The sequence below is a fragment of the Nematolebias whitei genome, chromosome 1, assembly GCF_014905685.2.
Source record: "Nematolebias whitei isolate Nwh7 chromosome 1, NemWhi1, whole genome shotgun sequence".
Lineage (NCBI taxonomy): Eukaryota > Metazoa > Chordata > Actinopteri > Cyprinodontiformes > Rivulidae > Nematolebias > Nematolebias whitei.
The window spans coordinates 84,383,582-84,411,534 of record NC_056498.1 but is presented as its reverse complement, the minus strand read 5'-3'; the positions used below and the strand labels follow the sequence as shown (position 1 = coordinate 84,411,534).

Genomic DNA, 27,953 nt, shown 5'->3' with positions numbered 1-27,953 from the left:
CCACAGAACTTAATTTCCAAAGATATGACCTATTTCTGTATTGGGTTTTTGACTTTTGTAAAGTCCCAGCCTGGCTTTTGAATTAAATTACGTCTTCTCAAATGATGTGAGTTCAGTGTAAATTTGAAAAATCATCTACATCGCTGCAAGGAATAGACTTGAATGAGTATTGGGTGCAAGGAATAGACTTGAATGAGTATTGGAGGGGTGTAAAGTACAAATTAAGTTCAAAGTAAAGATGATGAGAGGTAAGAGGGTGGTAATGGGTCTAAATAAAAACATTTTAACAACCTTCCAGTCTTCTCCTCCCACCCACTGTGGTAAATAACTCAAACAGGGTTATTCTCAGGCTAGTCAGCTCTTAAGGCCTTTTATGTCCATCCAGTAATTGTCAGAGGCCACTCCAGAGGAAATCCCTCTTATTCTAGTGAGCAGATAGGATCACGGATGTTGCTTCTTTCTTTTTGGTCTCCAAATGTAAGAAGGAAAAACAGTAACTGAGTCAAAGCCTCTACATGTGCGTGTGTACAGTTTGTGTTGCTGGACTGCTTTCAAATGTTTTTATAATTTAATAAAAGTACATCGGAGTACCACAGTTTGTATTTTTGTGGGATAAACTCAATAAATATTAAAAAAACAGCAAAAAAGCCTTGAGGACTCATTTACAAGAGAGACCTGATTTTACCCTCAGTGGTAATAACTATGCTTGAAACAAGCGATCAAAACTGAAATTGTGATTTTGCTGTTATGGACCTGAGGATTGTAAAACCCTTAAATCAAACTGGTACATTCACGGACAGACTGGGACAAAACAAAAAGACACAAAAATGTGCTCACTTTCCAGTAGTGTTGTAGTACATGAGACCGGTCTTGAGACCGGTTTTGAGACTGGTCTTGGTCTCAGGACCACTTTTTGACGGTCTTGTCTCGGACTCGACCGCATTTGGTCTTGTCTCGGCCTCAGACATTGAGGACTCAGGATTTTATTTCTAGACCACTCAAGACCACAACTGTGGAAATATCACTAAATTGCCAGAATATTGTCCAGTTTATTTGTTAACATCTTTGTTTTTATTGGATGAAAAGCATACTGGTTCAAATCCAAGAGATAACATGACTCATTGCTAAATACATGGTTTTGTTACGTCTGTCACACCCACCCCCTTTCACTCACACGTGTCACTTCCAGTGTTGCCAGACTGGGCGGTTTACTGCCAATTGGGCGGTTTTCATTCTGGTTTTGCTGGGAACTCTGGGAAGATTTTTGTTGGATTGTTGCGTTTTGCCTTCTTCTTCTTTTGGCTTTTTCCTCTTCAGGGGTCGCCACAGCGAGTCATCCTCCTCCACCTCACTCTGTCCTCTGCATCCTCTGTCCTCACTCACACTACCTCCATGTCCTCTCTAACTGCATCCATATATCTCCTCTTTGTCTTTTTCCTGGCAGCTGCATTTCTAACATCCTTCTACCAATATACCCATGGTCTCTCCTCTGGACATGTCCAAACCATCTCAGTCTGGCCTCTAACTTTATCTCCCAGTTGTTCAACCTGTGCTGTACCTCTGATTATCTCATTCCTAATCTTATCCAGCCTTGTCACTCCTATGGAGATCCTTAGCATCTTCATTTCTGCCACTTCCAGTTCTTTCTCCTGTCTTTTTGTCAATGGCACTGTCTCCAGACCATACAATATAGCTGGTCTCACCACTGTCTTGTAAACTTTTCCTTTGACATTTGCTGACACCCTTTTGTCAGAAATCACTCCTGAAACTTTTCTCCATCCACTCCATCCTGCTTGGACTCTCTTTTTCACTTCTTTGCCACATTCCCCATTTCCCTGGACAGTGGACCCCAAGTACTTGAAGTTCTGCACTTTTGTGACCTCTGCTCCTTGTAGCCTCATTGTTCCACCAGCCTCCTTCTCATTTACACACATGTACTCTGTCTGACTATGGCTGACTTTCATTCCTCTTCTTTGAAGTGCATACCTCCACGTCTCCAAGTTCTCTTCCACCTGTTCCCTGTTCTCACCACAGATCACAATGTCATCTGCAAACATCATCGTCCATGGGGATTCTTGCCTGACCTCATCTGTTAGTCAGTCCATCACCAGAGCAAACAAGAAGGGTCTCAGAGCCGATCCTTGATGCAATCCCACCTCCACCTTGAAGCTATCTGTCACTCCTACAGCACATCTCACCACTGTCCTGCTGTTCTTATACATGTCCTGTTCCAGTCTAACATACTTTTCTGCCACTCCAGATTTCCTCATGGAATACCTCACCTCCTCCCTCGGCATTCTGTCATATGCTTTTTCTAAATCCACAAAGACACAATGGAGTTCTTTCTGACCCTCTCTGTACTTCTCCATCAGCATCCTCAAAGCAAATATGGCATCTGTGGTGCTCTTTCTTGGCATGAAACCATACTGCTGCTCACAAATAGTCACCTCTCATCTAAGTCTAGCTTCCACAACTCTCTCCCAGATCTTCATTGTGTGGCTCATCAACTTAATTCCCCTGTAGTTGCTACAACTCTGTACATCACCCTTGTTCTTAAAAATGGGCACCAGCACACTTCTTCTCCATTCCTGAGGCATTTTCTCACCCTCAAATATGCCATTGAATATTTGAGTCAAAAACCTTACTGCCATCTCTCCAAGACATTTCCAAACCTCCACTGGTATGTCATCAGGTCCTACTGCCTTCCCCTTCTTCATTCTTTTCAGAGCTTTCTGGACTTCACCCTCACTAATCTTCCCCATTTCCTGGTCCACAGTTTCTATGACCTCTACTCTTCTTTCTCTTTCATTCTCTTCATTCATTAGCCCCTCAAAGTACTCCTTTCATCTTCCCATCACACTCTCCTCACTTGTTAGAACATTTACCTGTCTAAATAAAGGTTGATTGATTACGATTCCTATCTTTAATAAGCCTAACCTGCTGCACATCCTTTCCAGCCTGATCCCTCTGTCTTGCCAATCGGTACAAGTCCTTCTCGCCCTGCCAAGATGGCCACGCTCAGAGCAGTTGCAGCTTCACAGGCTCCCGGTACCATCCCAGTACCTCACTTACCCTGGAGACAGTTCCCACCTGCCTGAAGACTGCCACCATCATCCCAGTCCCAAAAAGCTCTACAGTGACTGGTCTGAATGACTATCGGCCAGTGCCCCTGACCCCGATAGTCGCTAAATGCTTCAAAAAACTGGTCATGACTCACATCAAAACAACCATCAACATCAACGAGGACCCTCATCAGTATGCATACTGTGAGAACCGATCAACAGAGGATGCCATCTCCTCTGTGGTCCACACTACACTCAACCACCTGGAGCATAAAAACTCTTACGTCCGTATGCTGTTTGTGGACTTCACATCCGCCTTCAAAATCATGATCCCCCAAACCCTGATGGACAAACTATCCACACTAGGACTGAGCCCCTCCATTTGCAACTGGGTACTAGACTTCTTAACAAACAGACGACAATTAGTGAGAATCCACAACTTCTCCTCCTCCACCATAACCCTCAGCACTGGCTCTCCTCAGGGATGTGTGTTGAGCCCCCTCCTGTTTACTCTGCTCACATATGATTGTGCAGCTACCCATCCAGGCTGTCACATTGTAGAGTTTGTGGATGATACAGCGGTGGTTGGATGCATCACAAACAATGATGAGTCCAGCTACAGGCAAGAGGTGGAACACCTGGAGAGCTGGTGCAAAGAGAATAACCTTCACATCAATGTGAAGAAGACAAAGGAGATGATTGTGGACTTCAGAAGGAACAAAAACATCTACACCCCCCTGAACATAAGAGGATCTGCGGTGGAAGTGGTCTCCAGCTACAAGTACTTGGGTGTACACATGAATGACAACCTCAGCTGGAGCAACAACACCACCAGCCTGATCAAGAAAGCTCATCAGAGACTCTACTTCCTCAGACGGCTGAGGCGAGCTGGTCTGGGAAGCTCAGTCCTCACCTCCTTCTACAGGTGTGCAGTGGAGAGCATCCTGTGCTCCAGCATCAACGTGTGGCATGGAGTCTGCACAGCTGCAGAAAGAAAAGCTTTGCAGAGAGTGGTGAAGGCTGCACAGAAGTCCGTCTGTCAGAATCAGCCTCCCCACCATCACAGACATCTACACCTCCAGATGCAGGAAGAGGGCCACCTGCATCATGAAGGACCCCACTCACCCAGCACACACACTTTTTGCCCCACTCTCCTCAGGAAGGAGGTTGAGGAGCATTAAGTGTAGAACCACTAGACTGAGGAACAGCTTCTACCCTGAGGCTGTTAGACTCATGAATCTCTAACCAGAATAATCATTGTGAAAAACCATATCATGTTGCTGCTGATCTGTTTCATGTTGCTGCTGATCTGTTTCAATGTTGATGTGTTCATGTGTGCACATCCGCTCACACAGACTCATGTTCATGTTTGTGCTCATGTTCAATGTTTTATGTTATGAATGCTTAGTGTATATTTAGTTGATGTTTTTCTTAGTTCATATCTTAGATGTTATTACTGTTTTTCTTATACATTTTATTGTTGGATGTAACTGGGACCCTGTGTACATAATTTCGCTCCACCACATGTACCACATGAGGTGCAAATGACAATAAAAAATCTCTGACTCTGACTCTTTAGTGTCTCCCATACAACTCATCATCCGCCCTCTGCTTTGCCTTAGCTACTTCCCTCTTTGCTCTACGTCCCATCTCCTTATATTCTTGTGTCCTCTCTTCAGTCCTCTCACTGTCATATTTCTTCTTGGCTAACCTCTTTCTTTGAACAGCGTCCTGCACTTCACTCTTCCACCACCAGGTTTCCTTATCATCCATTCTCTGTCCAGATGACACACCAAGTACCTTCCTACCTGTCTCTCTAATTACTGTTGCTGTAGTAGTCCAGTCATTTGGAAGCTCTTTCTTATCACCCAGAGCCTTTAACAGCTCCTCTGAATTTTTCACAACATTCTTCCTTCTTCATCTTCCACCATTTGGTCTTCTTCTCTGATTTTACTCTTTTTCTCTTCTTCACAACAACAGTCATTCTACACACAACCATCTGATGCTGTCTGGCCACGCTCTCCCCTGCCACAACCTTACAGTCCCCAATCTCCCTCAGGTTTCCTCTTCTACACAGAATGTAGTCGACCTCCCAACTCCTTCCTCCATTCTTATAGGTCACTTTATGTTCCTCCCTCTTTTGGAAATAGGTATTGACTATAGCCATTTCCATTCTCTTGGCAAAATCCACCACCATCTGTCCTTTTTGGTTTCTTTCCTTGACACCAAACCTACCCATCACTTCCTCATCCCCTCTGTTTCCTTCACCAGCCTGGCCATTCAGGTCTGCTCCGATCACCACTCTCTCCTCCCTGGGAATACTCTCTATCACTTCATCCAGATCTTTCCAAAATGTATCTTTCTCCTACTCATCACATCCAACCTGTGGAGCATAACCACTAACGATGTTTAGCATCAGACCTTCTACTTCTACCTTCAGGCACATCACCCTATCTGACACTCTCTTCACCTCTACTACATTCTTTGCCAACTCCTCCTTCAGGACCTCCCCTACTCCATTTCTCTTTCTATCCACACCATGGTAAAACAGTTTAAACCCTACTCCAACGCTGCGAGCCTTGCTGCCCTTCCACTTGGTCTCTTGGACACATAAAACATCTACCTTCCTTCTCTGCATCATGTCAGCCAGCTCTCTACCTTTGCCTGTCATTGTCCCCACATTTAGAGTTGCAACCCTCAGTCCTACATTGTTGACTTTCCTCTTCTCCCTCTGTCTCTTGACACGTTTCCCTCCTCGTGGTCTTCAACTAACAGTAGCACAATTTCCGCCAGCACCCTGTTTGTCAACAGCACCGGTGGCGGTCATTGTTATCCCGGGCCTCGACCGATCCGGTATGGTTTCACTTTGATGAACTCGCATTATTGTTTTGGCCAAAGTGTTTTACATCGGATGCCACTCCTGACACAACCCTCACCATTTACCCGGGCTTGGGACCGGCACAAGTCAAGTCAAGTCAACTTTATTTATAGAGCACATTTAAAACAGAACCTGTTATCAAAGTGCTTAACAACAACAACAATGACAACAGCAATCAATGAGAGTAAAATTAAAGAGAAAAAAAAGACAATACACTAATAATAATAACTGAATAATTAATAAAAAGCATTTAAAACATAGGGTCAAAGAAAAAAAAAAACACTAGATCAATTCACACTGTGTGAAATGCCTGAGAGAACAGATGTGTTTTTAGCAGGGATTTGAAGTGAGGAAGGGAGGTGGCCTGCCTGATGTTGGGGGGCAGGTTGTTCCACAGTTTGGGGCCCATGACTGAAAAAGCCCGATCTCCTCTGAGCTTCAGTCTTGTTTTTGGAACAGCCAAAAGCAGCTGATCGGATGATCTCAGGGCCCGAGAGGGAACGTAAGGTTCCAGAAGCTCTGAGAGGTAAAGGGGTGTGAGGCCATTTAGGCATTGGAAGGTCAGCAGAAGAATTTTAAAGACTATCCTAGTACGAACAGGGAGCCAGTGAAGGGAGGACAGAACTGGTGTAATATGTTCAGACCTACGAGTTCCGGTTAAAAGCCGAGCAGCAGCATTCTGGACGAGCTGAAGACGTGAGATGGAGGCCTGGCTGATCAGAATACAGTGCATTGCAATAGTCCAATCGGGTCGTGACAAAGGCATGGACTCGTTTCTCAAGGTCGGGTCTGGACAACACTGGCTTGAGCTTAGCTACTTGTCTTAGTTGGAAGAAGCTTTTCTGCAGAACAGAGTTGATTTGTTTGTCAAACTTGAAGTCACAAGAGATACACTGGCTTGTGCTCCCTAGTGGCTGTTTTTTTTTTTTTTGTTGCGTTTTGCCACATATTGTTAAATTATCTTGGCTTGTACTGATGTGTGTTCATGTTCAAACAGTAAATATATGTAATAATATATTGACTGAGCAGATTTTTGTGTGATGTGGTGGTTTTTAACAGATTTTTGGGCTGGAAAACCTCGACTCTATCTGGCAACACTGGTCACTCCAAGAAAGTGAGAAGTGATTGTCTGGGCGCGGGAAAATGCCTCCCAAATTATTAGCTATAAAATTTGGCTATTTAAATTACAAAGAATATACTAGTAACTAATATCCATTTATGTAACATTTTTAGGTGTATATCTACTACTTTATTGAAACCACTGTGCAACTATATGGTTATCCTTGGTGTTGAGTTTGGATTTATGAAGAGTGTTTTGCCACTGCAGTTTTATAAGGTTTGGCTTGTGATGAAACTGCTTCCAGTTTAACACTTGTATAATTTTATTGTTGAATCACATAAAGTTAGGCCACTGAATGTCTGATTTCTTTATGTAGCTTTGAAAATTTATAAAAGCTGATATATTCATTCAAAAGCAAACTTAAAGTTGCAATATGTAACTTTTGTAAAAAATATTTTATAATTAAAAAAAATTTTTTTTGAGGTCTTGGTCTCGTCTTGGTCTCGCCCTCCCTCGGTTTTGGTCTTGACTTGGTCTCGGACCCTAAAAGTCTTGATCTTGTCTCGGTCTCGGTACACTCTGGTCTTGGTCTTGACTTTGTCTCGGGTTAGGTGGTCTTGAACACGACACTACTTTTCAGACAAACCTCAAGAGTCTGGTTCTTAACATAAAACTTTAAAGGAACAGTTTGAGCAGTTAGAAGTGGGTTTCCATGTAAAAGTTGTATCTGACCTGTCATAACTTTTTGAATGGCCTCAGTTTATAGAAACAAAGTTTGCATCAAACAGGACTGAGGAGCTAATGGCTAGTCTGAACACAGCTGTGGCTAAAGTGGATTGTTACTGTTCTAAAACAAGCCCCATCTTTAAAATGTTATAACATTTAATGCAAATGCTAATTTATAAATCTTTCTGTCATTGTCTGCTTCACATCAAATAATTCACAAATAAATTGGAAGTGCCTGTGGCAGGAATATCCTCCAAAAACAAAAAGTGCAAGAAAATATTATTTAAGAAATTTGGCATATCACACAATTTTACCCAGTTTATAACATTCATTCATTCAACCTTTATTTAGACAGGTTAATCCCATTGGGCCTTGGGGACTCATTTACAAGCGAGACCTGAATTCTTAACAGAGTGATGACAACAGTGGATAATAACGACAACAATAGATAATCATAAAAGAGGAATACAGATTTTTTTTATTTTTTACAAATTGAAATAAATGGCAACCAAAAGGACAGTCAAAAGGGGGAAAAAAGTAGTGAAGAAAACCCCGGCTATATTGTAAGGCAGTGTAGAAAACTAAAAACAGGAACATGTCTGCACTGGTTCTTGCCAGGAACTTAACAGATGTTTGAAGTTAGAGAGGTCAAGGTCGAGAGCTTCAGATCTTTTTGTAAGATATTCCAGGAAACAGGAGAGGAGTAGGTGAAGACCCTTTTGCCTAGTTCAGTCCTCACTGAGGGAACACTGCAGGTAATAATGTCCTGAGAGCGCACGCTGTAGCTGCACTCACGCAGAGACATGTAGGAGGAGATGTATGAAGGCAGCAGACCAAGAAGTGATTTAAAGATGAAAATGTACCAGTGAGAGAGTCTGCGTGAAGTTAATGATGTCCAGTTAACCAGTGAATACAGGGTGCAGTGATGGGTACGGTAGTTACAGCCAGTTATGAATCTTAGTGCACCATGACAGACAGCATCCAACATCTGCAGGGTTCTTGTAGGAGCATTCATGTAAATAATGTCACCGTAATCAATGGAGGGAAGGAAAGTCGCAATTACAAGGTGTTTTCTAGCATTCAGGGTTAGGCAGGATCTGTTTCTGAAAAAGAAACCCAGTTTAACTTTCAGTTTACTTACTAGGTTCTCCACGTGAAGCTTAAAAGAGAGATGCGAGTCGACCAAGATACCCAAATATTTATGACTCAACAAACTCAATAGGGACACCATTTGAGGATAAAATCTGAGGAAGAACTGCTGGGACCGACTTCCTGTTTGAAAAAATAATCCTTTTGGTTTTGTCGGCATTTAGGACAAGTTTGAGGTGGAACAAATCTGTCTGGATGATGTTAAATGCAGATTGCACAAGCTGGAAAGCCTTAATAGCTATTTTAGCTCAACAATAAACAACTGTGCCATCAGCATAGAAATTTAAGGATGCATCAGGGATGTTCTGACCTACATTACCTATGTAGATTGTAAAGAGGGTGGGTCCTAAGACTGAGCCTTGAGGTACACCATTGTTGACTGTTAAATAACTGGAGGAAGTACCATTATGTTGAACACATTGCCTCCAATCTGAGAGATAGTTAGAGAACCAACCAATGGTGTGTTCTGAGAAACCGATTTTTTAACGCTTATGACAAGATGTTCTATAACAGGCTTTTCTTTCTTTTGAACTTGGTGCGGCCACAGTAAAACAGGAAGTGACATCAATGGGGAACTCTTTGGTTTTTGTTTAGTGAAAAGAAATCTCAGTTGAACTCTGACTCTTCATCTCTGATAGTGAATCAATAAAGTCTAAAGAAACAACAGATTCTTCTCTGCTGTCCTTGTTAGCTGTTGTAGCAATGCTTTGTTTACATGCAGGCATTCCCCTTTGTCATCACTTCCTGTTACTGCACATGTGAACATATCAGTAACTGTTTTCTTTGCAATGCATTATTAATGTAATCTTTCAAAAAATGCATTTATATTTATAACAAAAAATTGATGTCACAGGCACTTTAAGGTTATTTATCTTAGTGAACAGAAGCACCAGCAGCAACAAGTAGCACCTTCAGGGCCTCCAAGGTTCCCTGGCTTTTGGCAGTACTGTCACAAAGTTTTGCCACAAAAAAAGTACAGTAATACAAAATGTAATGATCTGTAATGTTTTCAATACTCCTGTTTGCACGATCTGCTGTGGATTTGCGAAGACTTGTTGTTTTAGTATGGAAGCAACCTGCTTTAGAAGTGAATACACTGAGACTGACGGGCTGAAAATGGCTAGTCTAATGGATCCAGTTCCAACCCAGATTATGGACAAACAGCTATAATTTCATAAAATGTCAATATCTTCAAATGACAATATGAACAGATTTTTTTAAACCTGCTGACCTCATTACATTTTACATTAAGACCTGTTTTGGTTGAACTATTATGAAAGTCCTGCTAAACGTGACCATCAGAAGTGCTACATATCCAAACTGATGGTGGAGCAAACCAGCTTTAGCATAAATTCTGGCTTATTTATGAAACAAACTCAAATGTAGAAAATTAAAGTTGTGTCATCGCTGCTTTCAGACTCGCCATCAGCTCATGCTCAAACTGTTTCTTTAAGGTGATCTTTTTTAATCCTCAACTTCTCAGATCCCTCATTTAATCTTAATAAATTCAGTTCTTCTGGCAGCACGGTGGCTCAGTTAGTAGAGCTGTTGCCTCTTAGCGAGAAGGTCGCCGGATCAAATTCCATCAAGGGTCTTTCTGGGTGGAGTTTGCATGTTCTCTCTGTGCATGTGTGGGTTTCCTCCCACAGACCAAAAACATGCACGTTAGACTGATTGGTAACTCTAAATTGTCTCTAGGTGAGTGAGAGAGTGAATGGTTGTTTGACTCGTTTGTCTCTGTGTCCCAGTGATGGACTGGAGACCTGCCCAGGTTGTCCCCCGTCTCTTGCAGTGACTACTGGATATGGGCACCAGTGACCCCCACAACCAGAAAAGGAAGGAGTGGGTAAAGATAATGGACATAAATTCTGTTCTGCAGACACAAACCGACACCAACATGAACAGACACACAAATACAATTACATGATGACCTGCCTTTTATGATTGCAGGCCATAAATATGAAGCATAAACACTTGAACCCCCACCCCAACCAGTTTCTATTGTCCAACACCTGACGGCTGTTCAGACTGTCCAAAGCACATCACTCTCACCTGAAACACAACCAGGCTGCGGTCACATTCCTCAGTTACAGTGAATCAGTTCTTCCTGCTTCAGTAGTTTGAACAGCAGGTTTTCACATAGTTTCATATGAACCACTGACTTTTGTCTTTTGATAACCATCATGGTTATATTGACTTAAGAATCTGGTCCATCTTTGTTGTAAATATTTTTGAGTATGACTCAGCTTTTGACCCTTTTTATGAACTCTTTACGTTACGTTGCACTGGATTTTTTTAAACAGCGCAGCCATGCACATACAGGCTGATCTATTGTCTTATCTACCAATGATGCTGGACAAGAACTGAAGGCCCCTCAAACATTAATCATATGGTGCCATGAAAGTGCACTTTTTGGTTTTACATGTCGACAGGTGTACTTTGTCTCAGTTGTGTAAGACAGATTTTTACTTTATAAACAAAAGACAGAAAGACTGAACTGGGACATTTGTTGGACACTGGAACAATTTGACATGTTGGACCATCTGGTAACAGAGATCTCCTCCAAGAAGACAAACTCCAATATTATGTTTTCTTCATCTTTCTGACGTCGATCAGATAAAATCAACATAACACTGTTCTTAAAAACAGGCAAAGTCTTCCCAGGTAAACATGTTTTCAGAACGTCAGTAGATTCTCAGACTAAGATTTCACTGGAGTTTAGAACATCGACTTTAAGCTGTAGTCAGACATTTTCATGAGTGAATGTAATATGAATATATTTATTTTAACTGTTCTGTTCTATGGCAGAATGCACCACACATATTCAATGATTGTCACAAATAATTGAGTGGACAACTGAGTTTATTGTGGATTTTTATAATCCGCACAGGTTCAGATATGTACATGTGGCCCATCACAATTTGGTTAAACAACTGTTCTGTGCCTGTTGATATGCAATTCACCCAGCACACGCTTTTTATAACCATCAACAACATTCTGGCATGATTCAGGGCTGACCTCGGCAACCTCACATCTTGGCAGAATTTAAATTAGTTGGGTTTGTGGTACAGACCCAGCCTTCGAATAAAGTTCACAACTTTTCACCAGAGCTCAGCTCAGAGCTTTAGGAAGGCCTTCCCAGCAGCTTAGCGTGAGCCTGCTTTATCCAGTCAGAAACCACTTCTGGTGTGTTTGGGATCATTGTCCTGTTGGCTCAGTTGTGTCCAAGTTTCAAACATCTACCTGGTAACCTGAGGTGAAGTTGAAGAGTTTAAAAGCAGTTCTTCTTCATATGGGCTTGCCCTTTAAGCCATGCTTTTGGGTCTCACCCCGCGCGCAGCGTGCAACATTGGGAAAAAAAAAACAAAAAAAACTCTAGTCCATGCCCACCCACTGCATGGGCCCCACCTGTAGACCGCTTAAATACAGGTGCTGGTCATAAAATTAGAAGATCATGAAAAAGTTGATTTATTTCAGTAATTCCATTCAAAAAGTGAAACTTGTATATTAATATTCATTCATTGCACACAGACTGATATATTTCAAATGTTTATTTCTTTTAATGTTGATGATTATAACTGACAACTAATGAAAACCCCAAATTCAGTATCTCAGTAAATTAGAATATTGTGAAAAGGTTCAATATTGAAGACACCTGGTGCCACACTCTAATCAGCTAATTAATTCAAAACACCTGCAAAAGCATTTAAATGGTCTCTCAGTCAAGTTCTGTAGGCTACACAATCATGGTGAAGACTGCTGACTTGACAGTTGTCCAACAGACGACCACTGATACCTTGCACAAGGAGGGCAAGGTACAAAAGTCATTGCTAAATGGCTGGCCGTTCATAGAGCTCTGTGTCCAAGCACATTAATAGAGCGGTGAAAGGAAGGAAACGATGTGGTAGAAAAAAGTGTACAAGCAATAAGGATAACCGCATCCTGGAGAGGAGTGAAACAAAACCCATTCCAAAATGTGGGGGAGATTCACAAAGAGTGGACTGCAGCTGGAGTCAGTGCTTCAAGAACCACCACACACAGATGTATGCAAGACGAGGGGTTCAGCTGCCGCATTCCTTGTGTCAAGCCACTCTTACACAAGAGACGTCAGAAGCTTCTCATCTGGGACTGCTGCTGAATGGTTCAAAGTTACGTTCTCTGATGAAAGTACATTGTGCATTTATTTTGGAAATCAAGGTCCCAGAGTCTGGAGGAAGAGAGGAGAGCCACAGCATCCATGTTGCTTGAGGTCCAGTTAGGGCTGGGCCATATCATATCGTTCACGATAATACCGGTAAAAAAAGCTTGTCTGGGAAAAAAATTAATAAATCATGATATGCTAATTGCATGGCGTAATACGTCAGGGCACCCTGTCCCCTTAACAGAACCGAGCGCGCCGAACGACCAGACCGAATTGCACACCCCTCTTCACCTGTCGGTACTGGTGTAACATTAATTAGTTGTGCACAATACTAGCTAGCTAAAAAGCTAAAAACAAACAACACGCGGTTCAGCTGTCTCTCCATCCAGCGCTAAACTGCAGGTACAGACAACTTGAGCTGCCTCTCGCTCCCCCCACACCCCACTCTGAGCTGCCAGTACAAACACGCGCAGGTCTGTCTTAGTTCCACAGTCCATGGACCAAGAACAGAGTCACGTGATCAGAGACTGAGCATCAGAGAAATTAATCATTCCTGCATGAACAGAGGAAGCTGAAACACCACAAGCTTCAGGGTCAGATGAAACACCTTGTTACAAGTTCTGGAAGTTATAGCTTACAGTTATGACCAGCATCTGTAGTGTATGGGTCCGCAGATCAAAAACTGTGGCTTAAAGGGCTGCGCTCATACTCAGAATCTGTGGTTACAGAACGTAACCAGTGTTCTTTTCTGTTCTACTTTGAGCAAAGCACAAGCACCACAGCATGATGCTACCACCATAATGCTGCCAGTGTTCATAGGGTTGAAAGCTTCACTTCCACTCCTCCAAACATAAGAAAGAAAAAAACCAACTTGCTGCAATCCATCTTGATGACCAATGCAGAGTTGAGTTGTGCCTCGTCAAGACTTTCTAGTCTTCATGTATTTAAAGATTTAGGTCAGTGCTTGTAAACCGTATGTATAATTTTTGAACTGTTAAAAAGTTAAATCAAACAATGAGGCGCAAAATTACAAAGATTTTAATCTCCACGATTGCAGTATCTAAACTCATCACAACTGAATGATCTACCCAACTTTATCAACACAAACCTAATTATATTTCATTATTTTATTTTCCAAACTTTACAGTTGTAGAAGATGCATCAAAAATTAAAATATAGAAAAACTTTTCTATTCTCTCAGCTAATTTTGATCAAGCACAAAACTGAAGGTTCAGACAGCAGACCTTGTCCTGGAGAACATTCTGCTGAAAACTTTAATCCAAGCAACAGCGCCCTCTTCTGGCAAAAAAAAAAGAAAAAAAAAAGCACAAAACTAAAATTGGAAACAAACATTTACATGCTCAAGAGTTCACTATAAGAATGTTTTATATTTACATTCATTTACCAGCTTAAAAATTTACCAACCACAGATCAGTTTAATCATGTCTATTGGTGCTCAGTAAGCTTCATGAAAAAACTGTAGACTGAAAAAACACAAAAATTCTGTGATGAGCCACTTCTGTCACATCTGAGGGATGTTAGAAATTAACTTGCTGTGTCAACATCACTGCATGTTCTCATACAATGATGAAATTTGTTCACTGCATTTAACCCATCACACTGGGATGCACCCAGGTGGAGCAGTGGGCAGCTATGTGGGCGCCCGGGGAGCAATTAGGGATTGGGCGTCTTGCTCAGACAACATGACGTGAGAATGACTGGGAGTCGAACCTGGGACTTTGGGGTCCTGGGTCGGCTGCCCTGCCTCTACCCTATCGTGTGAATTGGTATAGTAGCTGCAATGGCACCCTTCAAAACTTCTTCAGAAACTGTCCATTTTATTCTTCCTACTTTAAATCACTTGATGGTGCAGCTGTAAATGTAGAGAAGGAAAAGATGCGACTGAGCATACTCATATTTACCATATGTAGCATTACAGATGTGCTTTAATCTGTTGGAATTAAAACTGAAAACATCTTATGAAAGTCTTTATTGACAAAAAGACGAGGACACAAACAAAAGTTCAACGTAAGAACATAAATCAGAAATGGTGGAATATTAAAGATACAAGTCATTAAAGATGTAGAAAAGTCAGCACTGAAAACAAATATATGATGAAGTTGTGACAAAAACTAACATCTGGATATTTTCGTCTGTTTCTTCTGGCGGAGAGGAGACTCAACGTTCCACTGCCTCGGTCCAGGAGACCTGAAAAACACCACAGCCAGAAGTTAAAGGAAAGAAAGAGAAAAACAGAAACTAAATGATGATACTTTGAAAGCAAATAAGAAAAGATGATTACCAGATATGTTTTCACACATTAATCCAAAATGTCAAAAGACAGACACAAAGAAAAAAGATAAACTCATGGACTACCTGGACCTTTGTTATAATTTTAAGATTATGTTATAATTTGAAATAAAAGACATTTAACCATTTACAAATTGTCTTAAAAATAATGTAACATGAGGAGGAACAGTCAAACAATGAACTACAGGAACCATTTAAAATCACAGCTTGTTGCCTCTGGACTTGAACCTGCAACCTTCCAGTTTAAAATGATACTATTTATCCCATCCATCATCACACTGGGTGCAGTTTCTTTAAGTACAGTTTCATTTGTGGTCAAAACAGTGTTCAGGTTGTTTCAAACACATTTAAGAGCAGTGGAGAAATTTAACTCATTGGGGACTGCCAAAGAACGACCAGTTCAACTCAGTAGGACAGAAGTAAGGTTCTTACTGTTCTTTAGACCTCACGCTTTGACCACTGGTGTCTACTGCTGTGAACACACACACAAAAGTATATTAGTCACTTAACTGGTGTAGAAAAGCTTCCCAACAACAAGGTTTTAATCCTACGATGTCCAGATTAGGGATCAAATCTTACTTGTTTCTTGTTCGCTGAGGATTGTACTGAAGCCGTCGTTAAATGTTAAGCTTATGTTGAAACCTGGACATGAAGGAGAAGGAACGTTTATTCTGTTTGTTTAGTTCTCCACTGTTCATACAGAACGACTAAAGATGAAACTGAGCTGCAAACTCAGGAAAATACACATTTATCCAAATGTTTAACTGAAGTTTCATAGAGTGACTTCATGCGTTTGGTCAGATTTTAAAAATGAACAGATTTACAAACAGAAACCATGTTTAAGAGACAAAAGCTACATTTGAATTTGACATTGAAGAATTCTTGGACTGAGGGAGAGGTGCCTCATGTTGCTGAGTGTTTGTTAATCACAGTTTGATCTGAATCTCAGACGAGTGTTCAGGTTTGGAGGGGCACACCTACCTTTCGGTGTGCTGAAGGCTCTGTCATTAGCTGCCCCCTTTACAATAACTGCAAATAAAAACAAAATAAAAAAACTCATGCATGATAGGACATCACTCCAGCTCTGATGATGCATGAAATCAAAATAAATCACTAAAACCAAGAAAATTATACTTTGAAATCATCCATACAGTGTTTAACCTAGATTACTGGCCTTGATGGGGTGCTTGTTGGAGACAAAAAAATCTGGTTTTATCAGAAATGAAAATTAAACAAGAGAAGCTGTATGTTCTACAAAAATGCAGCGTGAATGTTAAATGCTGAACATCCTAGCTGAAATCTGCAGAAGCTGAAACTAAGTTGTTAAAGCTAAAAAGTAGCAAAATGCCTAAAAGAAAAATAAAACGCTGAAAGCCTAAGCAACAAACGGCTAAGTAAAAATCAAAAGTAGAAAAAACTCCTCCTTGAATGGCCACCTTATCGTGGTGGAGGAGTTTGTACGCCTGAATGATCGGAGCTCTGCTGTCGGGGGCAGTTGTAATTACCCCTGGTGGGGTCTGCCAAGGCAGATTGGTTCTAGGTGACAGGCCAGACAAAGAGTGATTCGAGGAACAAGGAACTCCATGTCCCTTGCCCGTGGGTTACCGGGGCCCCACCCTGGAGCCAGGCCTGGGGGAGGAGTTTGTCGGCGAGCACCTGGTGGTCGGGTCTCTACCCATGGGGCTCGGTCAAGCTCAGCCCGAATACCTTCCTGTGGACCCACCACCTGCAGGAGGAGTCATATGAGTCGGGTGCATGAATCCATTGGCAGTGGCTGAAGGTGGGGGCCTTGGCACTCTGACCCCGTTTTACCAAAGCTGGCTCTTCGCACATGGAATGTGACCTCTGGTGGGGAAGGAGCCTGAGCTTGTGCTTGAGGTTGAGAGGTACCGACTAGATATAATTGGGCTCACCTCGACGCACAGCATGGACTCCGGAACCGATCTCCTTGAGAGGGGCTGGACTTCATTCCATTCTGGAGTTGTCCATGGTGAGAGATGCCAAGCTGGTGTGGGTCTATGTTTAGCCCCCCGACTTGGTGCCTGACTGTGTGTTGGAGTTTTCCCTGGTGGATGAGAGGGTGGCTTCCCTGTGCCTTTGGGTAGGGGATGGGCTCCGACTGTTGTTTGTGCCTACGCGCCAAACAGCAGTTCAGAGTATCCGGCCTTCTTGGACTCATTGGCAGGGGTGCTGGAAGGTGCACCAGTTTGGGACTCCTTTATTCTGCTGGGGGACTTCAATGTCCATGTGGGTAATGACAGTGTGACCTCGAGAAACGTGATTGGGAGGAACCACCTCTCTGATCTGAACCAAAGTGTTGTTCTGTTGTTGGACTTCTGTGCTAGTCAGTTTGTCCATCACAAACACCATGTTGAACATAAGGGTCTCCATAAGAGCACTTGGCACCAGGACGTCCTAGGTCGTAGATCGATGATCAACTTCATAGTCGTGTCATCTGATTTGCAGCCGTTTGTTTGGACACTCGGGTGAAGAGAGGAGCTAAGCTGTTAACTGATCACCACCTAGTAGTGAGTTGGATCAGATGTCGGGGGAGATCAAGTTCAAGTCTCTTTATTGTCATTTGCATCACATTTGGTACATGAGGTGGAACAAAATTGTGTACTCGGGGTCTCAGTTACACCCTAACATAGCAAAATTATACAGTATAAAAAGGATTGAAGATACTGTATATAGTAAGATATACGCTAAACACTAATGATGTAAAATAATATGTTGTATTAAACAGCAGCCTGAACATGAGTCTGTGGTGAGTAGATGGGCACAACTACAGCAAGATAAGTTGCATATCACCAATTAAAGTTGCATTACAGGGATTTATTTTCCTTGCAGTGATTATTCTGGTTAGAGATTCATGAGTAACAGCCTCAGGGTAGAAGCTGTTCCTCAGTCTAGTGGTTCTACACTTAATGCTCCTCAACCTCCTTCCTGAGGGGAGTGGGGCAAAAAGTGTGTATGTGCTGGGTGAGTGAGGTCCTTCATGATGCAGGTAGCCCTTTTCCTGCATCTAGAAGTGTAGATGTCTGTGATGGTGGGGAGACTGACTCCAACAGACTTCTGTGCAGCCTTCACCACTCTCTGCAAAGCTTTTCTTTCTGCAGCTGTGCAGCCTCCATGCCACATGTTGATGCTGGAGCACAGGATGCTCTCCACTGCACACCTGCAGAAGGAGGTGAGGACTGAGCTTCACAGACCAGCTCGTCTCAGCTGTCTGAGGAAGTAGAGACTCTTGATCAGGCTGGTGGTGTTGTTGCTCCAGCTGAGGTTGTTGTTCAGGTGCACACCCAAGTACTTGTAGCTGGAGACCAATTCCGTCACAGATCCTCCTATGTTTTTCGGGGGGGAGGAATAGGTGTTTTCTCCGTTTGAAATCCACGACCATCTTTTTCACATTGATGTGAAGGTTGTACTTTCTTCTCCAGGTCTTCCACCTTCTGCCTGTAGATGAACCCATTGTTGTTTGTGACACATCCTACCACCACTGTATCATCTGAAAACTTTACAATATGGCAGCCTGGATGCCGGACAGACCTGGTAGACCCAAACATGTAGTGAGGGTTTGCTAGGAATGCCTGGCAGAAGAACCCATCAGAAAGATCTTCAACTCGCACCTCCGGGAGATCTTTAACCGCATCCCAGCTGAGGCGGGGGACATTGGCTCCGAGTGGGCCATGCTCCATGCCTCAATTGTTGAGATGTGGACACAAAAATGTCGGTGCTTCTCGTGGTGGCCATCCTTGAGCTCAGTGGTGGACACCCCGCGTTAGGGAGGCTGTCAAGCTGAAGGAGTCCTATTGGGCCTTGTTGGCTAATGGGACTCCAGAGGCAGCTGAGGAGAAGCGGAGGGTCAAGTGGTCCACAGCCTTGACTGTTGCTGAGGCAAAAGCTCAGAATTGGAAGGAGTTTGGTGAGGCCTTGGTTAAAGACTCTGGGGTCAGATCAGAGGGATTCTGGCAAACCATCAGACAGCGGAGGAGGGTAAAACAGCACTTTACTAACACTGTGTTCAGTGAAGGTGGGGTGCTGTTGACCTCAACCAGTGATATCGTCAGGAGGTGGAAGGAATAATTCTTGGACCTTCTCAATCCCACTGGCATGTCTTCCATGGAGGAAGCTGAGACGGGGGACATCAGGGTTGGTCTTTCCATAACTGTGGCTGAGGTCATTGAGGTAGTTGAAAAGCTGCGTGGCGGCAGGGTATGTGCATACAGGAATCATTCTAAAAAGCCATCAAAATCAATCGGTAAGGATATATGTGTTACGTACACAGTAGAAGCAGAGCATGGACTCAATGATACTAGGATACTAGCATTAATACATGTACATGTCAACATCTCAGAAACAATATTTTAATCAGCAGATCAGGCTTCAAATTCATTGAATTTTACCGGTCTGGAAAATGTGGTATGTGGGGGACTTTGTAATGTATAAAGTGCATAAATGATCCTTAAAGCTGCACAAACATCTCACGTTTTAAAAGGATCACATTCAGACAGGTATTGCACCTCGGTTTAAAACAGGTCCCAGACCACAAGGTGCACTGACTCTGTGCCCTCGTTCCCTGTGAGGAGCGTCAGCTCCTCCACACGGCTGCAGACTTAGGGACAGACTGAGGGCGAGGAGGAAGGAGGGGTCCAAGAGATAGTTACTTACACGTTTGTTAACCAAGATGTTCAAATGCACCCTCATATTCTGAACGTAAAATGACAACAATAGGATTTAGCACGTTTTTGACCATTTATTACATGAAGTACGTGTCTGACATTCACCACTGGATCAAAGATAAATTACACTTTTCCTGACCGGCCTGTCCTCTTTTTGTGAAACCAACAGTGCAGCAAAATGCTTCTCTTCCTGTTTCTTCACCTGAGACACAAAACCACCAGCTCCCAGAAGCACTCGGAGTCGGAACATGGTAGATATTTCATGTAAACTGCATGAAGCATACTGCACTGGTTGGTCACAGTTTGAAGCTTTATTTTCTAAATGAAGTGTATTACAGCACTTACATGTGGGTAAACTGTGCCAGGGCAGTCTGAGCTACAGAACTAACTTTGTAACTTTGCATAAGACTTTGTGAGTTTAACAGATGCTCTAAAACTTTATTCATGCTAATACATTGACAAATCTGGGCCTCAAAGATTTATAGCTCAAACCCAAATAAGTGATGTTATTAATAGCTCATTACGTTATCCATGTCATAATATCTGAAGTTATGTTATCTTTAAATGTAAATTAAACCTGACACTGAAGCTTTTCTCTGTTGATTCTTTACTCCACATGTCTGTGTTTGATTTGATTATTTGAGTTTGAGTGCTGAAGCTTCTACGGTTCAAAAGAACTGAACTGCTCATGCACGACAGTCAACTTCTCAGTTTCTCCTCATCAGTATCTGACCTGCTGCAGTTGGTATCTTTGGTGATTAGAAAGTCATTCTGAGTGTTTCCTACCTGTTCCATCCAGAGCCACAGACTTCTGCTGCCGATCCTCTGATCTCAGTGTGCGCACATGCCTAATGAAACATTTAAAAAATAAATAAAGTTCTGTAAATACCATGTTAACAATAAGAAACAAAAACCCACCGGTCAGTCAGTGCCTTTCTGCTTAGCATGGTGTTAGGACGAGGCGGCTGTGGTGTTGTAAATTTGAGAGGCAGGAGGGGTCTCGGCCTATTGGGGGAGCCCGGAGCTGAACCCTGGGGAGAAAGAACAACAGTAAAGTTTATTTTCTGCAGTTTGAATCTGAAACAAGTCACTGGTGTTCTGACGCTGATGGGTTATGTTTATGTTCCACATTCTGACATTTGTCTGTGCGTTTCCTGCCAGACTGAAGGAGTCCATCTGTTCCTGCATCTCTCGCTCCTCGTCAGCCTTCTTCAGAGCAAACTCCACTTCAGCTGCCAGCTGCTCATCTCCAGAGAACAGCTGCTGCACCTCGTTACGGTAGTCCTGCATTGTCACCTGACGGAGTACATGAAGTGCATGAGCTTTGACTTTAGAAACAGAAGTGGAAATTAATGACATGGTGCATCATCATGTCTTGATCTTTGATGACAATTTTACTTCATTTTAAAACATGAAAAGAATTAGATTTTTTTTCATTTGTCCTGATACAATAAACTAGTTATAACACAATGTCCTTGTGTTTATTTTTATTTAGGTTAAGTTGCACCTTAAATTATCTAATGAAAATAGAAAAAGCAGTCTTTAGAAGAGCACTCTGGTCTCACCTGGAGGTAGCTCATGAGGTCTCGGAGGACGGGGGATCGTTTCTGCTCCAGTAGGCTCTTCAGGCTGATGATTACAGGAACTGTGTTTTCTATAAACGCCTTCCTCTGGACCTGTGGATCAGAACAGGAGGGTGAGGCTCATCTCATCTCAAATTAATCCTAAATTACACAAAGTTATTCATTTTCTCAACATATAACAAGTTCCAAATAACAAGGAATTGCTTGTTGGACTCCAGGAAATCTGTAAAGAACAAGTAATAGAGTGCTTTATGAAAATAAAAATAAATAAAAATAAAAGCTGTCTTAGTTTAGGCTGTGTGTATCGTTTGGTTCAGCCTTGTGCAGGAACTAAAGGGTAGATTGCAGCAGCCGGCTCAGTCATAGGAATGGCAGGAAGTAAAGGTAAAGATCAGAGTTGGAGGATATGCAGCAGCTGCTCTGACGAATCATTTTGGATTTTTGTGTTTCTACATAAATAAAAAAAGAAGTGGATCAAACTGCAGCCCTGTAGTTTGCTCACAGGTTGTTCATTCAACTTGATGGCTCATTTACGGAGACGTCACCCCAGAATGTTTATTAATAAAGCAAGACGGAGTCTGGTAGGAAAGAACATTTTTAATCCATGCCACTGTTTGAACTTATGCTTGACTCTGTTTGTATTGTTCGCCTATAATTTGGTCATAAAAACAGTGAAGTTAGTCATTTTGTTTGCAACGTATCAGGGGTCAGAACTTTGAGCCATTTTCCACTAATTTTCTCAATTTTGAAGGAATGGGTCATATAAAAGGATGAGTCATTTATAAACAAATACAAAATGTTTAAAAGCTTAAATTGTAGATTATCTATTCAAAAATGTGCACGTTAGGCTGCCTTCAGGCCTTTGCCTCCCTTATAAATAAGATCTCAGTGAGATTTGAATGGTTAAATGAAAGTAAAAAAGATAAAAATCAATAACATCTATTACTGATATATTGTATTCTTCTAGTGTTTAGAAAACAGAAAAAAAGGGTGAACCTATCGGGCAGCTGTCACCAAACCATGGATTTGTGAATCGTTTAATCTTTTCAGAGCACAACTCTGGACCCAATTAGTTTTTAGTAATAAGTGAGATGCAAACAGAAAATGTGACTTTGTTTCCACGGTTTGTAAAAGTCATGTGATCAGAACCACTCACCTGTGACACCACCTTCTTCTGTGCAGCCTGCATGACGGCTTTGGTCATGGCAGCCATGTTTTCCTCCTCTGGTTCCTCTCCACCTGCGCCCCCTGCTGTAGCTGAAATTGCCTGCAGCTTTATCTCCTTGAGACTCAAGATTTTGAAGGTCTCTGACAGTATTTCAGCACCATCTGAATCCAGAGGCAGCTCCTCGTCTGCAAAGCATGCTGGGAAAGGAACAAAGGAAAGAAAAAATGAAGATTTTCTTTAGACCAGTGCAACTCGCATTCAAACTTCAAGAAGGTCAAAAACTTTTGTAGACCACACATGTGCTCACCTAAGACGGTCTGGTTGATCCTTTTTGTGATGTTGAACCGCTGCGTGTCTGTAAAGTGCTCCAGCAGGAAACAATAAATCCGAAAGCGCTTGTCACGATGCTGAGCTCCTTTCAGGGAGAACCGAATCTTTTCTCTGAATATATTTTACACAGACAGAATTACTCAGCTTTGGATGCAATTCATTGTCCTCGTCATCAAAAGACACTCGCACTGTAGCTTCTCAGCTGAAACAACTGCTACCTCTCACTCTGAGGAAACTTGTTGTACGACTTGTGTTTGCTGTAGGAGTTGAAGTGGAAGATGCTCTCAATGAAGTGCTGGCTGAACATTTCTGGGTTCTTCTTGAGCAACACATGGAGCAGACAGTATTCACACAAGCTGGAAGAGGAAGCACAGGAGTTTGTTTTAATAAATTGACTCAATCAGTGATCATCATTAAGAAATGGTCATATTCTTAGGGTCTGCACGATGGAGTGAATGGTTAGTAGTGTTCTCCCATTGTATGTGTGGGGTTTACTTGGGTATTCTAGTTTCCTTCCACAATCCAAAACACGTGTTAGCTCAACTGGAGACTCTGAACTGTGAGTGAATGACTGTTCATCTGTATCTCTGTGACCTGTTAGAGGTCTACCCCGACTCATCTGACTGCTTGAGTTAGGAATCACTGCTGTAGATGAACATATGCTGTATATATTCATAAATTAAACGGATTCTTTCATTTTTCTGGACTGTATAATGTACGTGCATTGAATAATTAAAAATGTGGACGTGAGACGTTAATTATCTTTGACTCACCAACGACAGTGGGTCATTTATTAACAGAATCAAGTTTAACACATCACACATTTACATTAATTGGCAAAAATTGAAAATAACAACAGCTTATTTAGCAAGTTTTACGAGGAGTAAACAATACGGCGATTGTTTTCTCACTTCCAGCAGTACAACAGACATTAACCACACGGTGGTGGTTGAAAAACTTTGCTTCAGACATTTTTAAAAATATCTGGATTAATTTCTTAGCAGATAGAAGAGTTTAAAGATTGAAGTTTAGAGGGAGGGAGATGGTGTGTGTGTGATTGAAAAGTGTTGAACAGAACGGCACCCTCCATTCGACCCAGCTTTCCTCGGTACGCTCGGTAGTCAACTCGACTCATTACCTCTCTGACGATGAATCAGTGGAAGCGGAGCTCCAGTTACGCTACCGGTCCAGCGTCTCCGTAGGATGGCAGAGAACCGTCCGGAGTGGTGGCGGGACTTCGTCAACAACAGTTCACCTCACGAGTGGACTTCACATGAGTGGAGTCCGTCAGAGTTCCACTCAGAGGTGGAAGATGTCATAATCCCCAATACTCGGAAGAGCTTTGAATCATGGCTGGACTTCTGTTCTCCCAAACGACTGGAGCTGCAAACTCTCCACCCGACTCCAACTCCGACTCCGACTGGAGGTGGAACCTCTTGCAGAACTCCTGAACTAGGAAGTGTTGCACCTTTTAAAAAGAGCTCACTTCCGGTTCATTTGAGAACTTTCTGATTGGTCGATGGACCAAAACAGAGGTGTGTTTTGTGATGTAAGGTGTTATGAAAAGTCAAGGAAAAATATTAAGATTGTTTAAGAACAGACAGAAGATTGTTATGAAGAACTCAGACTTCGTGGAGTCACTTCTCTAGTATCTTGCTGTAAAAGTTAAACATGACATTTCTTTTTCAGTAAACTTGCAGTTGACCGAAACTTGAACTTTGACCAACTTACACCACTTGCTCATTTCAAACAGACGATCAATAAATTGAATCATTACTCTGTAACATATTCCAACTTGATTTCACTTTGAATGAGGATTAAAAATCGTTATTACTGTTTCACAGTTGATTTAAAAATGAGTAGTTCACTTCAACATTTAAACATTGTTTGAACTAACACAATTTGATTATCAAACATTTGTAAAATAGTAATGATAATCGAAAGTAGTCTTCTTTCACTTGATTAATTCAAGAAAGAAAGTCTCAGGATGGGTCAACCTGTATTTCTGGATTCAAATCAATGAAATGACAGTTTCTGTCCCATAAGGTGCCTAAGGTCAAGGTTGCACCTCAGGCCTAGTTCACTACAGTCCCCCCTTTGGAAATCATCGCCTGTCCATGGGGATGAATTCCAACATGAACTTACGCCTTCGAATGTCCTTGAGCTTGATGTAATCCAGCAAGGAAAACCAAAGTCAAAAGTAATCCAGCAAGGAAAACCAAAGTCAAAAGTAATCCAGCAAGGAAAACAAAACTCAAAGGTAATTCCACAATGTTCTTGGTAATTCCATTGTGTTGATGATAATTCCATAATGTTGTTGGTAATTCCATTGTAGCAATGCTTTAACCCTTTAGAAACAGAGTCTGTAATCCATTGGAAAAAGTCATATAATCCACAACGGTAAATCCACAACGATTGGAAGTGTTGATTGATCAGCATACAGAGGGGTTCCCTTGGATTGAACTGAAGATGCGGCCACTGGATGAAGAGTGGAGACCAACGTCAGGATTGCAGGTCTCCTCCAGCGAAGGTCGTCTCTGGGCGACGTCCAGTCTGTGCCGTTCTGGTTCAATGTGTCATGCAATTATGTGGTTTAAGGTGGGCTTATGAAGGGGATTTTACATAAGGCCTTAAACTATATGCACCTGGTGTGTACGCTATTATGATTGGGAACAGCTACAGCTACCAGTTAAGGGATGGAACATGCTGAAAAGGGTAACTATAGGGATTTATACGTACAGAAGAGTGTTCCAAACTATTTTTCCATTCCTAACTTGGTTTAAGTTAGCTTTACATGGCAAAATATAGTTTGGTTCAATTGTCTGTTGTCTTTTAGACGAACGACTTTAGACTGGGTGTTTGGTTTCCCCATAAATGTTTTTGGAAGTCTATGGCGAGACTCATCAAAAAGAATTAGCTATCCCCCCGAATAGAATTGTTCGAGTAGGTTTGGCTTAAGCGTTGCGAGATCAATGTAGATTATGGTACTTAAGGTAGCATTAATCTACATTGACTCCGCAAAGATGGCATTTTAACGAATGAACTGCATGTTGGCATAGTTAAAGGCCTCTTAGTCTCTAACTTAACTACACACAAAATTCATTCTTTCTTCAGAAACAATACCAAAACCAATTAAACAACGTTTCAACATCGACAAGAGTAGTGACTAAGCATCTAGAAACATCGTTTCACTGCTTCTTCTCACCCTGGTTGCCAGATTTGCTCACGTTATCGCGTCTGGTAGCATTACCCTAACTGGCGTCACCCCCCTTCGGTCATGGGAGACCGCGAACACGGGTGAGGACGTCGCTCCATGAGCTAAAGTTAGGCTGTCCTTGAGTAGTTTTAACTGTTTGTGCAGCTGAAAGAGGACTTTAAGGTCTGGATTGGAATCCAGTTCGACTTTCGATGGAGTGTATTTGTCTGGGTCAGTCAGATACAGTATCATCGATTTAATTGCAGGATCATCAAACTTTTGAAGTTGGGTGATGTCTGGGTCAGTTGAAAATGACTTCATATTTTAAAAGAACTTGGCGAAGTTTGTCTCTTTCTTCATCAGATGTCAGAGTGTCGGCTTGGGCGACCACCTGTTCAATCTGTGATGAGACTGATGAGGGTTCTTGCTCCTTGTGGAGCTCCAACGAATCCTTTTCTGAGTCGTCGGACCTGTCTATGGGTAAGACACCATAGGTTTGAGGCCCTTGGTCACGTCATTGGTTGAGAAAAGAGCTATGGCCTGTGTTGGTTTCGTTAACCATACTGGCCCAGTTTCTTGACTCGGTACCAGGTTATCTGGGAGTCCTCCCAGAACTGGAATGCCTAGTTCAAAATCATGAAAATCAGATTCTGAGTGTTCAGCTTGCGATGACTCATCATCGTTTGTGTGTGTTTACCCCCCCCTTCGTCCGATGAGGGGTTGTTGGAGGCAACGACAGCAATGTCTTGGTGTGTTTCACCGACATCTGTAATGTTGTCATTCGCGCCTTCAGATTTAGTAGCGATCACATCACTACATTGTGCTTCAGGTTGGTTTCCCATTTCAGCGTGTATCAAAGTTTCTAACAACCTGCGTATTTTCTCTGTCTCTTCCGAGCTCAGAGGTGTAGGGCCTTGTTTCCGGAACCTTTGTGATTTTATCGCCTCGGTTCGTTTCGTCCGAGGTGGGGGAGGGTTAGGTACGTCTTTTGGGGGTTCCTTTTCGGACTTCCCCTGATAATATGGGTCCTCTTGAATCCCATATCTTTGCGTCCTACGCATATCCCATTTACGATAATCACGTCCATCCTCTGAAAGAGGAGCTTTTCTGTCCCAACGTGCACCTTCATTACGCGGTTTGTTAGTTTGAAAATACTGCTTTTTCTCGCCTGTTTTAGGAGGTGGAGGGGATGCACTCCATCCTTCCATTTCTAGGTAGAGGGGTTTAACCTTTACACCAGGAAACACTTCTATGGGCGTCTTAGCATGAGAACATGCCTCAAACACATTCACAGCACACTGTTTAATCTCATTGATGGATTTTTCTCTGAAATTTGCCATCATTTGTACTGATCTTTTAAAATCAGTGTGGAGATTTTTGCTGAAAACAAATTTAAAACCTTCTTCTTCTTCCATTCCGGTTTCATTTCTGTTACCAAAATAAGCTTAGAAGATTCTCTTGTAATAAACATTTGGATGTTCATTTGTAGTGGACTAGGCCTATGTCAAAACTGAGTCTTAGGTCAAAACTCTTGACCTTTAGAACCTTGTGGGACAGGAACTGTCATTTCATTCATTTGAACTCAGAAATACAGGTTCACCCATCCTGAGACTTTCTTTCTTGAAGATTCAAGTGAAAAGAACACTCTCTTTTTATTATCATTACTAT

General features: G+C 42.2%; 1 protein-coding gene across 1 annotated transcript in view; it reads right to left on the bottom strand.

The window, feature by feature from the left end:
* Positions 1-15,148: 15,148 nt before the first annotated feature.
* Positions 15,149-27,953, bottom strand: part of ncapd3 (non-SMC condensin II complex, subunit D3) — a 77,975-nt gene continuing 65,170 nt past the window's right edge. The window contains exons 25-35 of the mRNA XM_037674318.1: positions 23,308-23,445; positions 23,067-23,200; positions 22,748-22,956; positions 21,574-21,684; positions 21,146-21,304; positions 20,927-21,039; positions 20,795-20,856; positions 16,308-16,355; positions 15,906-15,968; positions 15,759-15,798; positions 15,149-15,224 (exon numbers count right to left, since the gene is read on the bottom strand). Of these exons, the coding sequence (XP_037530246.1) occupies positions 15,149-15,224; positions 15,759-15,798; positions 15,906-15,968; positions 16,308-16,355; positions 20,795-20,856; positions 20,927-21,039; positions 21,146-21,304; positions 21,574-21,684; positions 22,748-22,956; positions 23,067-23,200; positions 23,308-23,445 (1,153 nt within the window). The remainder of the gene's footprint in view (positions 15,225-15,758; positions 15,799-15,905; positions 15,969-16,307; positions 16,356-20,794; positions 20,857-20,926; positions 21,040-21,145; positions 21,305-21,573; positions 21,685-22,747; positions 22,957-23,066; positions 23,201-23,307; positions 23,446-27,953) is intronic.